The 20163-nt window shown below is 39.4% G+C and overlaps 1 protein-coding gene across 1 annotated transcript in view; it reads right to left on the reverse strand.

The window, feature by feature from the left end:
• The window catches only part of LOC140241375 (neuronal acetylcholine receptor subunit alpha-10-like), a 31450-nt gene continuing 11287 nt past the window's right edge, over window positions 1-20163 (reverse strand). The window contains exons 3-7 of the mRNA XM_072321105.1: window positions 16169-16278; window positions 7247-7449; window positions 2814-3046; window positions 1785-1878; window positions 1-671 (exon numbers count right to left, since the gene is read on the reverse strand). Of these exons, the coding sequence (XP_072177206.1) occupies window positions 1-671; window positions 1785-1878; window positions 2814-3046; window positions 7247-7449; window positions 16169-16278 (1311 nt within the window). The remainder of the gene's footprint in view (window positions 672-1784; window positions 1879-2813; window positions 3047-7246; window positions 7450-16168; window positions 16279-20163) is intronic.

The raw sequence follows: 20163 nt of genomic DNA on the forward strand, positions 1-20163 counted from the left end.
TCAGCTGCTGTCATTGATTATTTGGTCCTCAAGGTCATGGATGTCATCCATGATATCACTGTTCTCGTGGACAGTCAGAATGAGGTAAGTGAGGCCGAGCAGGTTCCCGAGGAGATACAGGCATAGGAAGACTCGGTCCAGGACCTTCGCCATTAGCAACCACTCGCGCGCTATGGCCTTATCCTTCCCTGAAGACTTCTTGTCCACGCAGAGCGTTTCCGTGGTGATGGTCACAAGAATGTCGTTCATGCGGCGCAGCTCGGAGGCGATGAGCTGGAACTGCCCGGTGTACTGGTTGTGCGAATTCTCCTTTTCCATGGTGCCGCCGTTCTGCACGCAGAACTGCTCGCCGTGCCCGTACTGCTGCGAGTTGGAGACGGTGCGGTTCTTGTCGTTCAGTGGCACCTTCTCGTAGGCCTTCTGGCGTAGCTTGGCCTTCACGCGGTTTCCCGCGGCGACGCGACTCGTCTGGTTCCGTGCGATACGGTTTGGCGGGAATCGCTTGACTTCCACCTTGACCCTGACAATGGGGGCGAGCACGTGAAGGCCGATGACGCGTGCCCAGTGGGGCATGGGCTCCCCGCAGTTGCCGCAGTTGTAGACAGATACTACGATGACATTCAGGACCAGGGACGTGGTGACGAGGATCATAAGGATGGCGAAGTATTCACCTAGTGGAGGAGATTGAAGCAACGGCATGACGAGAGAATCATTTGAATAGATTAAGCAATAAAAAATGTGAGTCGAAAATTATTAGTCAAGGGAATGTTACTTTCGTAAGCAATCCAGAAAGACATAGAACGACGGTAGCCCGAAATTAAGACCAACAAGAAAAGCTGTTCTGTTGAAATTTCTTTGAATAAAAGTGAAGCGAGTCATCTCCGTAGTCATTCACTCGCTAAGGTAATCATCAACTCATGAAACAATGTGACACAGTATCTCTTCAAGTGCTGTGCAACTGGTAACAGTTACAGGTCTAAACTAAGGATTTCAATAAATGATAAAAGCGCTAGACGTGAAACCGTCTCTAACTCCTCTTAACGCAATTGACGTGATTCGTATCAGAGTGTTTGTGGCCAAAAGTCGACATTGCAAAGTGTTTTGTGTTTCAACAGTGAGTACTCAAAGATTAAGGTGGAAAAATATCGACGCCAGGTCGTATTTGGGTGGGCTATATCCTAACTGGTAGCGTATTAAGGTGCTAGGCTGGACTTTGATGTCTTCAAAGACTTCAATTTACTGACGAAATATCCTCAATCCCACTTATAAAACACAAAAAAAAAATGATGAAAATGATATCAAGACTCTGATCAGGTCGCCCTCTGTCGTTCTGTGAAACTGGTAGTTCGATAAGCGTACCAACGAGATAGTCTCCATCATTTTTTGGAATAAGTCTTTCACAACTTAGATATACACAGTCAAATCAAAAAACACCGATACAATCACAGCTATATTCAGTACGCGCTCTGTGAGAACCAGAATAACTCTTTGCATTCAATGTCTAAGTGCTTGTATTTCCTTTTGTTTGTTTGTTTATGTGTTTTGTTGTGGGCCCGAGGAAAAAAAGATGGTGGTAATCGACAGAGACGTCAAACAGAAATTCTGTATCACCACCAGACTTTGAGAAACAGCAATTGACAACTTTACTCTCGTCCTCGAGCGCCATGTCTGTCTCCGAAAAATCTCGAAGCTTTTCTCCCTCACGTGATTTTAGCATGCTACATTCATTTGCATAAATACATAATCATGACAGCTTGCTTAAGGACGTCAGGGTAGCACCTTACCTAGGAGGGGAACTTCATTGGTCGGTGGCATTGACTCGGCAACAATCATCAAGAACACGGTCTTCGACAGTAGGAATGTGACACCCAGGGTAACCTAAGGAAAGAAAAAAGATATGAAGACGTGAGGGACAGAAACAAACGGAAAGACAAAGAACAATCAAACAAACAAGCAGGGGAAAGAATAAGGATAGACGGAGGTGAAGGAAATGGTTGAAAAGATGAAGAGAATCAGTGGTAAAATAGGCAAAAAGATTGAGGGAAAGTCGAGGAAAGTTTGACATCACAACCAACGTTCATCTTACCAAAGTTCGAAATTCATGATGGCTTCCATTAATCTGATTTTCGATTTTCTTTCTTTCATTTCCTAAGTTAAAATGCAATTATTGTTTAAACGCAGTATGGTGACAATTCTACATACGTTCACAACATAGGCAACTGGAAGTGAGCCAAGATGCTTTGAGGCACATTGGCTGTGGCTGTTGTTGTATTCTTTTTTTTTCTATTTGCTCTCCCACAGTTACATGCTGATAATACATGCACTGTGACGCACGTACCAACAGTAATACAAATCAAGGCCATGTTTCAATGGATCAATTAATCAAATTGTACATCACATATAAACAGAGTTGACATTTCAGCTGTATTGCGGACAGACATGTCGATGCGCAAGACGGACCATTGCACCAGATTTTTTCGTGATGTATTTGTTTTGAAATAATCGAAGTTATGACGTTGATGAAGTCGTTATGAAGCAACGAGTCAAGTATCGCGAAAGATAAAAGGGGGCATTTTATGCCTTATTATACTTCATTTCATTTTTTTCACTTCCAACAAAAATGCAATTGCAAAATAATAAGCATTTGCATACACATAAATACATGGAGTTTATGTGACCTCTTATGACGTCACAATGCACAATGCTAGTCGCCATCATTATTTTGGCCATGAACCTGTTGCAATCAGGCTGAGGTAGCCACAGCAATCAATACCATTTTGCTACCCCTTGGAAAGATAATCATTCGTACAGACCTTGCCCTGGGAGGTCGGCGGCAGCAAAAAGGCCAAGGACGCCATCAACGTTATGAGACTGGCCGGGATCAGCAGATTGAAGACGTAGAAGTGGGATCGCCGCTGGAAGAAGACGGTGAATGTGACATCAGTGTAGGGAACCCCGGGGTCATCGGGGTAGAACTCCACGTTGTTCTTGGACACGAGTCCCATCATATCCCACTCGCCGTTACTCACGAAGACGGATGTATGACCTGCAGGGTCAAAAGTCAACAACAGTTGTAAGCAAGACATCTTCTAGTTCCTTTAGTGTCTGTATAATACTCCGTGGATGTCACGAGGCAAGGATTATCGTGTGTGATAAACACAACTTACAAAATCACAAGACATCAAACTGCATACAAAATAGACCATTACACACACATCGATCCTTTGTGAAATCATATACATTTGGCTGCATTAAAATACCCCCCCCCCCCACAAAGAAGAAAACCATGAGTGAAAATACAGACACCTTTAATTGCTTCTTGTCAGATCCTAGGCACATGGTATGATGATTATGTTTTGTTCTCTTGCGCAAGTCCTATGTGCTGGCGGATTTGCTTGGTGGATTTGCTTTCATTATAAAAGGGACAAGAACATTAGGCTGCAGACATTTTGATGCCATTATATTAATGAGAGGTGGAAGACAAATCTGCAAGACCCTGCAAGTATTCAAATACATTAGTGTCGTGTGCCGATTTAAAAAAAAATGTTAATCACTCAATCTCGAGAGCTTAATGATGTTTTCTAAGCTGATGTTATCCAAAGTGCTTAGAGTCGTAATTGTTTTTATCCTGTATGACTCTAAGGAAGATAAAACAACCTATATATTTGGCAAACAGACCGTGTTCTCGTGATGTTTTTATTCTTTAAATCATTGCCGGAAATAGACGTATTGTGTCGATTTCCTCATTCTCTAATGAACAGTGTCGCTCTAATGTCCCATTTTAAGTGCTGTTAAGCATTCCTATTAAAGTTTACACCGTCAACATTAATTTGAGAGTGGGGGATTAAGCATTGATTTCAACGACGAAAAAAAAAAGAAGAAATGATCCATGACTCAGTCTGTCGAGCAGATCGAAATTACGCTTCATCGATGGACCGTATAGAATTTTGTGCAAGTCGTTATGGTTCGCGGAGTACGAAATGACAGCTATTGTTTAAAGTGCTCATCCACAGAGTTTTCGTCAACCAAAGCAGCAAAATCAACAATTCCAAAAGAAAAGGCAATACACACCTCCTACACGGTATGTTTCTTTAAGTGTTTATGATGAAAGAGTGCATTAAAAAAGTCAATATTGACAGAGGAGAAATAACAAATCAAACTTTTTGTCTTTAATTGCGGTTGAAACATATCACGTGACCCTTTTGAGTGTGTGCGCGCAGAAATGGTTTTATACAGGAAAAAATTAAATAAAGCGACCAAATTTGTGCTATTCCCTCGCTGTGCAACTTAAGAATACAATGTAGCGTATCTGATGAGCTCCTTATTTCTGCATTCTGCTAAAGTTTGGGGAGGCAAAAGGGGGTTCTCATTAACAGCCATGAAAAGACAAAAACAAACAAAACAACAGTCTCTGATTTAAAGAAAAGTGGGGATGTCCCTCCCCCTCCCCCCAATCCATCGTCCCCAAGTTCTTTGAATCAATAATAATATGTATACACGTGCCCGAGTCATTATCAGTGTTTTTTTTTTTTTTTTTTTTGGGGGGGGGGGGTGGGGGGGGGGTTGGTTTTGTTTTTTTGTTTTTGTTTTTACCCGTTACCGTACCGTGGGTATGTTGGGATTCACAATGTTGAATCATGAAAAGTCATGAAATGCTGAGCGCAGGTGTCTCGCACGCAACGTTCCGCGCGCTTCTCTCTCGAGTATCAAAATACAGCCCCGGATTCTCGTAGGCTGGTCTTTCATTAGATTCTCGTGAGCGTTGTTTTCTGTGTCTGTCATTATCTATTTGTGTCAAGGAAAATTCGTTTCTCTGGTTTTTTTTTTTCTTGGCTTGTTGGTTTGCTCTGCTTTTCTTCTCTCCTCTTGTTTTCATTTGACGTTGTGTATTTACTTTGTTATTGCGGCTGCTGTTGCTCTTTATTGGACATCCTGCATATTCCATCCAAATGTAAAAGAACATTTTTTCTGCCCTCCTCCCCAAACTTGATCGATTGTTATCTGACTTTGGAACCTACACTATGAAAGGGTCATTCATGGGTAGGTTATAATTAGCATCTGTAGCCAGGTACATTTTGAGAAGGAGAAGGGACAGGTCTGTTTGTTTGTTTGTTTGTTTGTTTGTTTGTTTGTTTGTTTGCTTTTTACATTTAAAAAGTGTCCCTGCTTCCCCCTCCCCAAATATATTCACATAACTATAACAGACTGTCAAAAGAACTCAATATAATCTTTTTCACGCACCATTCGTGACTCTGAGAATTATCAACATTATAAAAGTCCATTTTTCTTTTTATTAAAGACCTGAATTGAAACTCCTGAATGTAAAATGTTCATCTATAGGACAAAATTAAGTACTTCGTAGAGATATTACATTCTGTGCTCTTTTAGTTCAGGGAATAACACTTTCTGAGGGAGAACTCGTGGTCATCAGTAAACATCTGTCTCATTCGCTCTCTTGCTGATTCCCGCGTTGTCGAGGTTTGTGTATTTTTTCGAGCTATTTCGTCCTAGTTCACTGTTCCTGACAACGGGGGGGGGGGGGGGGGGGGGGTCCGTGGGGGATGCTGAAATTTCAATTGGCTCGTCAAGTGTGTGCCTCCATACTGGCTAATCTTTATGTATAAGAAGTCGACAGTCATTATTGTGCCTTGGCTGTCGCATCTTCGTCGCGCGTGCTGATTCCCCCGATGACGGCATCTGATCATGTGCTAGGGCGCATTAACACAGTCATCCGTGCCTTCCATGAATGAATCCCACGTGCATGTTTCACGCCCCCAACGGCCCGCTGAGTGGAGGATCGACCGACGTGTCCACACTGACGCTAGTTAAATATCTACAACTAATACAAATTCATGACTCTAATCCCGTCGTTTAGCTGTCAGAACCTCTTTGGATTCCCGCCGGAAAACTCGTAATGTTCATTTTCGTGCCTCAGCCACCGTTCTGTAAATTCCCAGGGAAGAATGTAGTATTTACTGGTTTCATGCAAGAAATGCATTACACGTATACATAATAAAGAGCCGGAGCATGAATGCATAAAACACATCTTAATGTCCATTAATAACTCAACAGGCTTAAGGCGACATTCACAGTTGGCTCCCCCTCGCTCGCATGATTATGTTGAACGAAGGGTAAGAAACGTGCGTGTCGTGAAGTGGCAAGGTGAATAGATAATGTCGTATCAGCAACGTTCTATTCTATTTCAGTCGACTTTGATTCCTTGTCATCATTCAAAAAAAAAAAAAAAAACCCAACAACTCTCCAAGTCAATTCAGCAAAGTCTCAGAAATAGCTTCAATAAGTTTGTAATTCAATCTGGCGAACCCAACTGACTTTCACAAAATCTAGGACACATGCCTCGTGCATTCAAAAAAAAAAAATGAATGTCAAATCAAAATCATTGTCTTTAATGTTTGTGCAGGTAAGACAAAGAAAAATCTGAATTAGAATTCTTATAATTACAAGAGTAAATTGGTCAAAACAGAGAGAGAGAGAGAGAGAACAGATGAAGCACTCTGTAAGATCTCTTACTTCTTCTTTGTTTTTCATTTCAATGTTGATGCTGCGTTTATCCTCAAAAGTCAAAGAGAATACTTGCAACTACAACAACAAAAAATCCTTTTCCAGGAACTGCACAACGGATCTTTCAGAACTGGTAGAGCTATTACTATTAGTGCGGTGGACATCGGGCAACAGTATAAATGTCGCCGCGTAGAAAATTGACAGTAGATATTTTGTAGGTCATTAGTAAGTACCAAAATGTGGATCATTTTCATCAGAAATCTTTCTTTTTTTTGGGGGGGGGGGGAGCTGATTCATGACTGTATTGGGATATTCTTGAGCTACATCCTCAACTCTAAACTTTGATTATAAACCTTCGAATACAATTTATGATCATGCTTTAGAGATAGTTTTCCTCTCGAAGAAGAATCCCAAAAGATAGACTACTCGGTGCATTTCTTATTGTTGACAACAAAAAAATAATGGCATGAAGTGAATTGAATTGAAATGAATTGAATTGTTTGTTTGCTTTTTTTAATCTAAAAATGGTAGTCGTTTTTACTGTTGTTCTAAATGCATCTCCCAATCAAGTGTAAACGATGGTCAGTGGAAGGAAAATTTTCCTTGTCTAACACAAAGATATATAGAGAAACAGGTGTAGACTCTAAAACTTACAAACGGCTCCAAAACACACACGAAGCAGGGAGCGCCTACATCGTAAAGATTCACAATTCACGTGACTTACCGCTGCCTTTCACCACGAGCTCCGTACCGTCGTGCTGCCAGGGGCCGAACTTCATTTCGCAGCTCTGTTTGTCGAACGGGAAGTAGCGTGCCTTCACGCGGCAGTGGCCCTTGAAGTTGACGGGTGCAGCCCACATCACTTCCCCGTCGTACTTGGCCTTGACGATGGTGCCCCTCAGAAAATTGCTATTCTCGAGGCGCGCGCTACAAACGTAAGAGACACACTTGATTGGATCAGTCTCAAACAGGTAAACAAAAGCATGATGTGGTATGAATAAAAATATTGAAATATTATAAGCTTATTCTTTTTTTTTATACTACTATAGTATTACCCAAACTGTTGGTATACTGATGGACGATTCCCTTTAACTGATTAATTCATCGACGTATCGACCTCTGTTACTGAGTTGTTCTGTGCCCCTTTTGCGAGGAAATACAAAATAGCAAATTGACGGCTGCGTTTGTTGCGCTATACTTTTTTTTATTCATTCTGGTCACTACCTACCAGCACTTACGATTAAAGGGATGGTACAGTATTGGTGGAGATAATAATTTGGCTTTTAACTTTTTGCGAGATACCAAGAAAACACCTATGATGTAATACAGAGTGTACCATTTTAAGAGCAATTCAAAGTTTATTTGATGAAAATCGGGTTTGGAATGACTGAAACATCAAAAACAAAAAACAAAAAACAAAGTAAAACAAAGAGATCGTAATAACTTAAGTGTGGGTCCCACGCTTTATTAGAATAGCCCTTTTTTGATATCTCAGCCATTTCAGAAACAACTTTCATCAAATAAACGTTGAATTCCTCATAGAATTACATGCTCTTTCATATTTCATAAGAGGTTTCTCATTATCTCACCGAAAAATGTTAGAAACCTGAAATTAGATCTCAGCCAAAACTGTACCATCCCTTTAAAGAAGGTACATCTGTATGCATTGAACACACTGCTCTCTCTCTCTCTCTCTCTCTCTCTCTCTCTCTGATATCATGAAAGCTTAGCCTTTTTGCTTAGTCTTGATATGTGCAGTTTCGGTGTTCTCATTCACCGCCAATTGTGACGCCAAACTGAGCCAGTATTCCATAAATAGCATTAATGCTTTCTTACGCATGATATCAGTAACATCTTGTCGTTCAATCAAATCAAAAATATTGCACTTGTTTGGATTTTTCCAGGCATTCATCTTCATTTTTTTTTTTTTTTTTTTTTTTTTTTAGCTTCCGTGCTAAATGACGGAGTTTTGACACACGAATTGGTTCGAGTCATCGCACTTTGAGCTATGGCAACGCTCTCAAGAGCATGGTTGCGTGTCTCCTTTGGGCGAAAATTCCACTTGCACATTTACGGAGCTAACAGCCGTTATCTACATGTCTTCATGAGCAGAGAGTGTATTCTCAGACAGAAGATCATTCGAGCAAGGTAAAATCTGTTAAAAAATGACGTCGCGGGAAGCGCCTGACCTGTTTCAACTGATGAGCGTACTTCAGCCCATAAGAGGAACAAAATAATTGCGTGATTGCTGAGACTGTGTACAGTGTGTCATATTTTTCTTCTTCTTCTTCTTCTTCTTCTTCTTCTTCTTCTTCTTCTTCTTCTTCTTCTTCTTCTTCTTCTTCTTCTTCTTCTTTGTGAGCAGACTTTTAACACTTTCTACTTCCTTGATTCACGCTTGTATGCTGGATACGCGCCACAACATCGGACAAGCGCGCCACCTTATCCCACCTGAGCCATTTCTTGAATTCGTCATGCCGCCGAGCAGAATTCGTTCTCCCATTTTGCAAATAAACTCGACGAGTTGTAAATATATTGCTTCGCAGTTTACCCATTTCAAAAAAAAAAAAAATGCCTCAACATTCAGAGGGAGATGGAGAGGAGGGGGCCATGAAAGATAGACGGTAAATCAGGGAGGGCAAAAAAAAAAGGACAAAAAAAAATACGTGAGAGAAGGGAGAGGGATATTTAGAGATGAAGAGAAGAGATATGAACTCTGCCTGCAGAGTTCTCGTAGGGAATGGTGTTACGAACGATTACTGTTTGTTTGTTTTGGTGGGGTTTTTTTCTGTCTTATGCCATCCCCCAGGAGTGTCCCGAACCCTACTGATCCACCCTCCGAAAGAACCTGCCGGAGCTAGATATTATCAACACAAAACACCTTAAAATGTTTACTCAAATGCGCAAATTCACCATGATAGCAATGATTGATGCCAATGGCTCGGAATCTCGAAATGTCGTGGGCGTCGAGATCGAAATAGATCGAAGTTTTAGGTACAGAACAGATTATTCCTTTATTGTCGTTGAGGTTGTATTAACCGTACTACTTTTTTTTTTCCAGGATGATTGTGTCGTGTTTTGATCTGGCAGCCATCTTTTCAAATTCAAACGTGGGAATAATTCTTTCCAAATGCGACATGTGCTTTACTTTTGAAATTACCACGTCTTGGATTACTGGATTACGCTAGATTCTTGCCGATTTCTGATAGAAACCGTGTGTATGCTGTTACATCACACATTTTGACATTGACCAGTTCTGATATGACATTGCATCATAAGAAGTAAATCTCTGGCCATTATGATGTACCAGATATTAGTTGGGTACAGAAATCCAAACACACATACGCCAACAATGATGATGCAATACCGCTGAGTCGTGTGTGTGGTTTTTCTTTTCTCCCCTGTGAAGGAGGTGTTTGGTAAAAATGGGAATTGTTCACATAGCCTGATAGAAAAAAAAAGCCTCATTATAATAAATAATTATGCTAAACATCATAATGTTTCCATGATTAGTTAAAAGACAGTGCATTTTCCTTTTGCGAGAGAAGAATGAGAGAAAAATGAAATTCTCAAGTTCCATTTGGAACCCTTCGCATCATTGTACGTTTCAAATTAAATCGCATCTTTTTTTTTCTTTCTTTTTTTTTTGGGGGGGGGGTTATCATACTGTGATGCCGGGTTTGTTTGTTTTTTCTCTCTCTCTCTCTCTCTGCAGTTGGCGTGCGAAGTATTAACTTCGCGAAGTGGCATTAATTCAATCAATTAAGTTTCCATCTAAACGTCATCGTTGAGCCTTGTAAATCATATTAGCGGATAACGAAGCTTCCGCATTGTTCAGAGGTGGTATACTTTCCGAACGGAGGGCGAGAGACAACGATATATATATCACAACCTGATTGGCCATCATAAATCCCTGAAGAAATATTCCAAGCAAGCCCTAGTTTAACACAAGGGTTTTCACCCTCGGATAGGCGAACACTTAATTATCGTAGTTTGGGCGGCAACCATCAACATACTAATGATTAAGTAGGTCCCTTGTATGGTTGACTTCATCATGTTTGAAAAAAGAAATTAATCAACGATTGCTAAATAAAATGTAAAAGGTGTATGTGTATCTTTCTTTTTTTTTTTTTTTTTTTTTTTGGTAGGCCCAATGAGCAATGGTGCGGCGAAGTTGGTAATGCATAGCCCAATGTGTTCCTCCCACTTTCTACCATAATCCTATGTGTTTACCTTTCTTCTACCCCATTTTGTTTTTGTATCCGTCAGTATCATTACACATTGTCTCACGCGTCCCCCCCCCCCTTGCCTTCCCTTGGTTTACCCGTCACCCTTCTCCCCCCCCCCCCCCCCCCCCTTTCTCACGCCCTTACTTTCCCCATCTCTCTTAATATATCCCACTCTCCCGTTCTTCTCTTTCGGTTGGTCCCCGGTACTTTCGTTTATTATCGGCACAATATAGGCCCGTGACTTTCATTTACCATATGCTTGATGGCATACTTTTCGATGAAACATTAATGGTATCCGGGCAATTGAGGTATAGGCTGCTGCGACATTAGCTGCCGGAGTGGTCTGGTACAACCATCACCGTGGTAGACATGGCGATTACAAATTAAGAGACCCTGCTAAAAGAATAAGCCATTATCAACGTAGAAGGGGGAGAGGGAGGGGGGGGGGGGGGGGGGACTGGTGCCTTGTAGCGGCTTCTACCACACGGACCTCAATTTACCTGCATGGGGTATAGAGATTATGCGGCCAGGCGGGGTTTAAAGGAGGAAAGTACCTGCCGATTTCATCCTCTTCTGTGAGGCTTAACAACAGCACACGGGTTCTTCGATAGAAGTTATCGTCGATTCGATCATGGAGAGCTACGTAACAGCATCGTAAATAATTATGATGACGAAATATCAACGCATCAGCTCGATCCACGCGAAGCTTGGTTAAAATATATGCGCCGTGTCCAGTGGGAAACGTCAGTTCATCGCATCGATATTTTGGACTGATGCAATAACGCCTTTCTGTGTTACTGGTTGTCTCACACATGAGATGGAGAAGTCCACCGAACGATATCATCGCAAAATGCTGCCTGTGCCGGCTTTAGTAATGATCTACTTTATTTGAATTTCATTCTATATCAATCTCATTTTCACAATGAAATTAAAATAAGCAGCTACATTTTTCACACTTGTGCTGCTGAATCACGGGTTTTTTTTTTTTCTTCTTTTTTTTAACATAGTGCAATATATATGTTTTTTGGGGTTTTGTTTTTTTTTTTCTTTTTTTTCTTTTGGGGGGGGGGGGCAAATCATTTTGACTGACATAGACTTGATTAACAGAGGGTCGTGATTGTTTCCAGTGGTGTTTTGAAAGCTGGTCTGTGAAAGAAAAAAAAAAAAGTCATATCAGACAGCCTATGTGAAGAAGAAAAAATCGATGTGAAGCAGGAGTCAACGAATCTCGTATTTATTATTCTAATATTCTCGTTCGTCCCTCTGTTGACTACATGTACGACATCCTTCGTTTTGTTTCAGAGTTGTGTTATAGATAGCGCGCACTACTTGTGTTTAAAATATGTTCTTTCTTTCTTTTTCATTTGTTTAGCCCTCCATGGACTATTTTATTATCTCCATGTCAACATAATACAAACTCAAAACATTCAACCATAATCTCTTTTTTTCTTAAGATTTCTCTCGTAAACATTTACACAAACAAATGTTGGAGTGACTGCCACTTTAAACTGAACTTGTTGAGAGAACCTGATACAGAATAGATATATCTCTCATCTGCATAATATTCAATATTTTTTTTCTTCATAGAATTAAACCTAGGGACTTTGTTTTTTAACTTTTGTACAAACAGTTGTTGCTTAATCAAAATCACAACACCATGTAGAGCATCATTTCTCTTTTCTTTAAAACCAAAAATGATATTTTCCAGACTAAATTTCATCTGTGCTCTAGAACCTTCATTTATCCATTATCAGTTTCATTCCAGATTGACTTACTAGTTTCACATTCATAAAAGAAATGTACAATATCTTCCAATTCTTCTGTACAAAACGAACATTTATCACTACTGACTTTTTTTCATCCTATACAGTTGCTTATTTAAAAACAATATCCTATTTACTATTTTATACTGAAAATATATCAACCCAATGTCCCCAGTAAAACGAAATATCATAATGTGATACTTTTCCATTTTGACAGTTTCAGGGGGACTATCCAAATGTCGTTCCCATTTAAAACATATCAAAGGTAAACATTTTGTTTTTCCAAGAAGAAATTTATAAAAACACTTACATACTTTTAATTCTTGCATTAGTATTTTAATATGTGATGGCAATAATAGACCTTCAATATTTTGTTCATATCTTAACTTGACTTACCGAATTATATGACAGGTAATTAAGTTTCAAACAAAATTTCCGTTCACAACTTTCACAGGTCAACAAATTTCCCTTGTTATCAACCAAATCGTTGATATACCTGATACCTTTTTCATGCCAAGATTCGAAAAATACAGTTTTATGCCATATTTGAATAGAACTATTTCTCCACAATGGATAAGTTAAATAATCAGATCCCTCTGAACGACATAATAGGGACATGGCATGAAATACATCTTTCCAAAGTGGATTTGCAACTTCTTGGAATAAAGTTAAAAAATATTCATCGTCAAACCCTACTTGAAATGGCTTAGTTATAAATGACTGCATTAAATGACTGACATCATTACATATTCCTAAAACCATTCTTCGAATCCATGTCAGTCTTAATGACATACCAAAATACTCAATATCTGGCATTCTAAGACCCCCCTCTTCATATGTTCTTTCTTTATGTCGACACAACGTTAGAACAATCCTATTACAGTCACTAGTCAATAGAAATAAAGCAAGATAATAGGATCATTACATCCATTGCACCAGAAGTTCCCTTGTCTTTCGTGCTAATTGTTGTTGCCGACAACAATAATTTTTAGATCAAATGTCTGAAGATAAAGCGAGGTGCTCAAACTTTTCATTTGGTTTGTTCAAATGTGTTGTTTTGGCACCATTAACTCTTCTCTTTTTTTTACGTTCTTTATGATCGCAAAAGACGCTAGATGAAATGGACAAAATGATAAGTACACTTGATAATGTGCGAGTTTTAGGCACAGAATATCCGGATTCATTCATTTTCATCCCTTTTTTTCAATAGAGGTTTCTCTTTTCGTCTCTTTGTTCAGATAACTGTCTCATCGGGATGCGTTCTTAAAAATCTGAAAGAATCTTGATGCAAATCACAATCTTTTTTATCCTCTATAATAAACGAAAAAGATTCACTGTGAGCTGTTGCAAACATCTGAAAAAGAAAAAAGAAGCAGGGCTAGGTAGCTCCTATATGAATATGATCGTTGTCATACGGAGCACAGGGTCCATTCAAAAACTGCACCAGAATTTGCCCTGTTCGCTTGACAACAAGGAAGGAGAAGTACGTGCGAATATTCCCATTTCTCTTTGAAATCGTCTTCACTTCTTCATGAGGCAGTCTTTGAACTGCCTTGGTGTAACCCACTTTTTATGTTTCTTAAATTAACAAGGGTTAATCGTGACGGGTTAATTGTGACGGCATGACGTTCACTCTTTTGCAGTAAGGAAAGTTGCATGGATCCACGATGTTTACTGACACACGGTGGAACCAGATCAAAATCATACATTACTGTCACTGTAAGCTGTATGGTTAAGGATATAACACTTCTGCTTGTCAGGCGGGACATATGACTGGTCATTTGTGGACTTTAAACTAACCGTTTGGTCAGGGACAACATCGTTTAGCATCTCCAGGCAATCTAGCCCCCTTCCCGCCCCTTTTTGTCCACACGTACAATCAAACTACATAGCACTGGAAGTAATACTAGGAAAGTGAGCTCCGTCGGTCGAAATACTGTATCGACTACTACTGGATGACAAGAAACTTTCAGTCTCGACTGAGTATGGACTCTAAATATAGTGCTTTCCCGCGTTTATGGCAGTACCCTATTTCAACGAGTCTTGATGCAGATGAGGTGGAACCACACGACATGTTGAAAAATACCATCAAAAGATGACTTTTTTACCCTCCCTTTATGACAATGAGAATTGTAAACCAATCTATATCTAACTAGGACTAAACTATAACAGATAACATCGTGTTGTTCCACATAAATTGACGTGCCAAGAGACATAATCACACGTCCAACTACCACCACCATCACCACCACCACCACCACCATCACAAGATGTACGAGTCGAATTCTACAACAGATAGGCAAGGCAGAGATGAAATCACCAATGTTCACATAACATGCACGAATTAAACACCAATATTAAACTAACATGTAAGGACCTATAAACCTCTCCCTCATTCGTTCTGAAGAAATGTTCATTTCATGACCAACTTACAATGGGAGACTTGATTTCCATCCGCTTCCAAATGCTTATTCACATCTTTTTTCTTTTTTTAAACTATTTACTGGTATGTAAATCTAGGTAGTAGTTGTTTGTAAATTAGAATACACTTTTACCCAACTTTGAACCATTACTTCATTGAGCTTCCCTCATTTTTATCCAAACGCGGAAAAATTCGATTTGGGTTCCATTCAAGATTTCATTTTTTCGGTCACGTGAACTATTTGTTGATCATCATTTCACAGACGGAATGAGGAGGGTTACGAAATGATGGCAATAATGACATAAACAAAGTATGTTCAAAAGACGTTATGTGTAATGAAAGACAAATGACGACATCAGATGGTTCCACTGAAATTGATGTGCGCTGTAACACACCTCTCTAAAAACATGATGACTCGACGAGTGCAATGCATGAAAATATGGACTGATAGAGCGAGACATTCCACAGACAATGAATGCTATTATTGACAGTGCACAGCACAATGATAAAGAAACTGCCAGAAATCAATCAAGCGCTTGAAAAAAAAACAGAATAGTTAAGAGGCATGCATACGTCATGAACCATGAACACGTTGCTGGGACGCCTAGGCACACACGAACACTGTGTTGCCGACACAGCCCCTTACTTGTTGTAGAAGTAAATGTCGGGTAGCCATATGTTGGACGATATTAGCTTTACTTTTTCCGTGCCCCCGTAGTCGTCAGGGTCCCAAGTGAGAAATTCATCTCTCCAATACTGCGAAGAGATACACGTTCAAGGTCATAAGGTATGTGGCAGTGGAGCATCGTGCATTCTTGGTGAGTGGCTGTGTTGACGTTGTCTGCTATGAATGGGTGTGGCAGGTGTTGTCGGTTGTAACAGCAATGTTGTCGTTGTTGTTGTTGTTGTTGTTGTTGTTGTTGTTGTTGTTGTTGTTGTTGTTGTTGTTGTTTGTCTGTTGTTGCAAATATTGTTGCGATGGGGTATTCTGTATAGTTTAAAGTATGCGATTTTGGTTCGTTTTCTGGCTACGTTTTCAAGAGTACCGGTCATGTGTGATTGTAAGAATATTATTTTGTTGTAGGTGTGGCTGTGATTGTGGTTGTGAATGTAGCAGTGGTCTCGATCGGGCCAGTTGGCTGTTTGTTTTCTCGCAAAGGCGAAGCTGCAAAAAAGGAAATCAGCTGTAATATATCGTCGTGCTGCACTCGTGAACACAAACGGAAAATCACCTGTTGTAGAAGAAAAGATCCGGCAACCAGACACTATCACTTAGGACCTTTATCTTCTTAACGCCACCAAACTCCTCGGGGTCCCACATTAAGTACTCATCACGCCACACCTGTATAAAGCGGTGTAAGGGGAGACAGAGAAAGAGAGTGGACCAAAAAAGAGGGACAGGTAGGGGAAACAGAAAAATGCAAAACATGATGTACTACATGCGATGTGAAAAAAAAAAATCAGCCTTGCCTCCAGACGTCAATACTTTATACCCAAAGTTTTCAAAAGGAACGTTCTTTCTATCCGTTCTCGAAATTCAGAATTCGCTTTAGCCTACCAAAAATAATATGATTTCCAGGAACTCATTTCAACCTAGCAATTTTTTTTTTTCAAATCATTAAACTTGAGTAATTCACCACAACCCGATCTTCCAGTAGTTTCTTGTAGACCTTCATCTTTAGCACCACTCTACGACCTATCTTTTAAATCCATGAGAAGCTCGACAATGCAAAAAAACTGCATGATATCTGTGGACATTAATCGAGGAATTGAGTCCCATTTTTTTTTTTTTTTTTTGTCTTTGTTCTTCTTTCTTGTTCCAATTATCTGCTTGAACATTGCGGAGGATTTCTTCTGTAAGATGGACATGGAAATTGACACCAAGATCAATTCAATTCAATTTAATTCAATTCAATTCAATTCAATTCAATTCAATTCAATTCAATTCAATTAGTTATCAATCAATTTAATTCAATTCAATGCTACTCAATTTAATTCAATTCAGTGCTACTCAATTTAATTCAATTCAATTCAATTCAGATTTTTTTAATAGATCAATATGAAAACTGATGAGACTTCACTTAATGTCATGAATTTGCTATGGCCATTGCCATTTAAACAGACAAATTATGATTCAGATTCTCTCTTATAAATTCATTCTATATCCAATTGACTGGTACTGATGTATCATTGTAAATACAAAATAACACCCCCACCAAAAAAAAAAAAGAGAGTAAACGTTTGGAAGCAAGGCTATTGTCAGAAACACAATGAAAAACATGATCCGAAAGTTGAAGGCGGCAACTGAATTCCACTTGACGACAGTGTGGAGAATGAGTTGAAAATGAGAATGGACGTTACGGTAAACTAAATGAAACTGACACGACGTTGAAGGCACTGGAACGAGATGATATTGTCAAAGAAAAAAAAAAACGTATTCCTAACTTCAGTCAAACTCACGCTAGATTGACGAGATGCTAGACAATAGTGAGGTAGCTAATGATAATGACATCACAACGTCCTTATATTGAATTTTCTTGTTTGATTGTTTCTATTTTTATGGCTAATCAACGTACAATAAACTTTCGCATGATTTGGGGACCAGCGACACCAGGACAAATTGAATCATGGATAAGGTTGTGCAATTGGAGAAATTTCAACGTTGGAAAAAAAATGACGGGGGTTTCTTGTCCTTTGAACCAATGCGTTATGGCTGACGGGAGAATTATTCAACTACCAAAAACTTCAACCGCTGTCAAAATTAGAGGCACTTTGTGGCTGCATATCTGGAAATGAAGATGTCTCATGCACTTTGGTTGCAAGCAAAGAACTTAAGATAAGTACTTGTTGGTTTTGATCATAATCTGTTACGTGTTAAATCTGTGGTTGGCATTTCATCACTAGCCGGTATCATGCAAAATAATACTGGTCGGAAGACGGTCGATGGTGGCGCACCAATTGGGTAAGGGTCATGACCTACTGGGGTCATTATTCTGGGATTCTACGCTATATAAGGTCACTGGGAGTAAGATAGTGTGATAGTATGGTATGATAATTTGGTGAGGTGGAGCGTTAGTTTGCTGATGTTTAGGAATAACGAAACAATAGCACTATAGTTAGAGACGGGCAACTTAACGTCACTTGTGCAACAACAAAAAATGAGCCATAAAACGAACACAAAAGTGTATGATTTTATATGAATACATACATGTATATAAAAAGAACGAAGGAAGACAGAACGTGTTGTGTAGGAAGAAACGAAAAAAGGAGGCATTTGTGATCATTAAATCAGGTTTTCTTTCTTTTTCCTTTTTGACAAACATAAGTGGCTAATTCGTCGTGGATGCCTACTTCAGTGTTCTAATTGCTTGAAAGTGATTGTCATTTTTTTCACTCCACTATTAGCACCAAAGATGTGGTGATACATGTAGGATAATTCGCTCTTGCATTTTATACTCTAGATAATTTTAATACTGCAGGTGTACTTGTTATTTTTATAGAACTAGAAGTGTAGAGAGAGTCACTATGCAGCCTTAGCGTGAGTTACACTATTTTCCGCAGAGTCAGAATTTAACAATAAAAAAAGAACAACAAAGTAGAATCTAAGTTTTGATGAAGGAAGATGATATTCACTTCCCTGTTTTAATTAAAGGACACTTACTGTCTTAGTTTCTTTTGTTGACATTTACTCTTTCAAAATGAGCTCGATGAGAAAAATGTTTTGAAATATCTTTTGTCTCAATCGTTAGGTTGGATATCTAGGCGTGATTTGATGGGAAGAATGTACGAGTTCACTTCGACAAAATTACCATGACAACGTGTGACAACGTGTCGACAAGGCAGTGAGTTTACACGGCACAATATTACTCGTACAGGGAAATGGAACACGAATGAATTCACAGTACCAATGATGACAACGGGGTAGACCGATGTTGCGAGGGAGCTTTTGGTCCTTTTGAGGAAACTTTGGGAGGGAAGAAAAGAGTGGGAAGGAGGCGGGACGGAAATGGGGGTGGGATGGGATGGGAGGGGGCCGGGAGTAGTCAAGGCGGGTGTGGAATGGGGTGGGACGGGCTGGCTTTAATTGGATCTTGGGCGTGGTTGAAGTGTATAACTCCATCACGTGAGAGGTTTCGGCGTGGCGGACAGTTCTCTCTTTTTCCTTTTTTAAGGCCATATGTTTAAAACTGTGTGGTCAGCTCTGCATACCATTTTAGTATGGTAAAAGCCTCCATACAAGAAGATTCATGAAGGATTTATTCTCTCACGTATTTTCAAACAAATGTACTCATATCATACATCCGTTAACTTCTGTGACACGCTGACCAACTGATTTTTTTTTAATGGAAATAACTTTTACAAAGTATTTTGTTCATAGACATCATGATGGCATTCGATAAGGGTGGTCTCAGCATGCATATAAAAGCATTCATCTTGTACCTCAGTTTTCATTGAAGTAAGAGTGCTTTTGCTTTCACTCTCTCTCTCTTCGTATCTAAACGACGTAAGTTTTTCTCTTGGTTGCCGATATCCTCTTACAAACAGGAATTAAATCTAATTCTATAAATCTAGTATCACTAAAGCTTTAAGAAACTACAAGCACTTTAAGAGAAGAAAGATGAAACTACAATCATTTTTTTAGAGCCACAAGGTCGCTAACACAAAGTAGGTTTTTGTTTTTCCAATACAATGTGTTTTTGTATTTCTATTTGTTTGGAAGCGTGCTCGCTCTCCTGATATTTTTTTTTCTTACACAAGATGCATCAAACATTACGAGGTCGGAATTTTTTTCAGTGAGCATGGCTAGAGATCTTTTGTTTTAGCGACCTTCTGTCTCCTTATACGTGTTTATTCGCTATCTGTTTTCATTAATTTTTTAATGTTTTTTATTCATACAAAGTACTAAAATCAAGTGATCCTCAGTTGGACCCTATCAAACAATTAAAAAGAAGCACACACACATATTTGTATCTGTAACCCGTCACCACGAAAGAGTAATAAAGTCGCCGAACATAGACTTCTTATCTTGGTATACTGCATTCAATACTAAACAATAGTAAATGCACATTCCAAGCTTTACTCTGTGTAACGTTCTTCTTCCAGTTCCACAGACTTCTTTCAACAAAGACAAAATAACCTGCCTACAGGTAAACAGAGTCTGAGCAAATTGGATTTGAGTTCAAGATGCAGAGATTTTGCACTGAAAATTTCATCATAACGCTTAATA

The sequence above is a fragment of the Diadema setosum genome, chromosome 18 (genome assembly GCF_964275005.1).
Source record: "Diadema setosum chromosome 18, eeDiaSeto1, whole genome shotgun sequence".
Taxonomy (NCBI): Eukaryota; Metazoa; Echinodermata; class Echinoidea; order Diadematoida; family Diadematidae; genus Diadema; species Diadema setosum.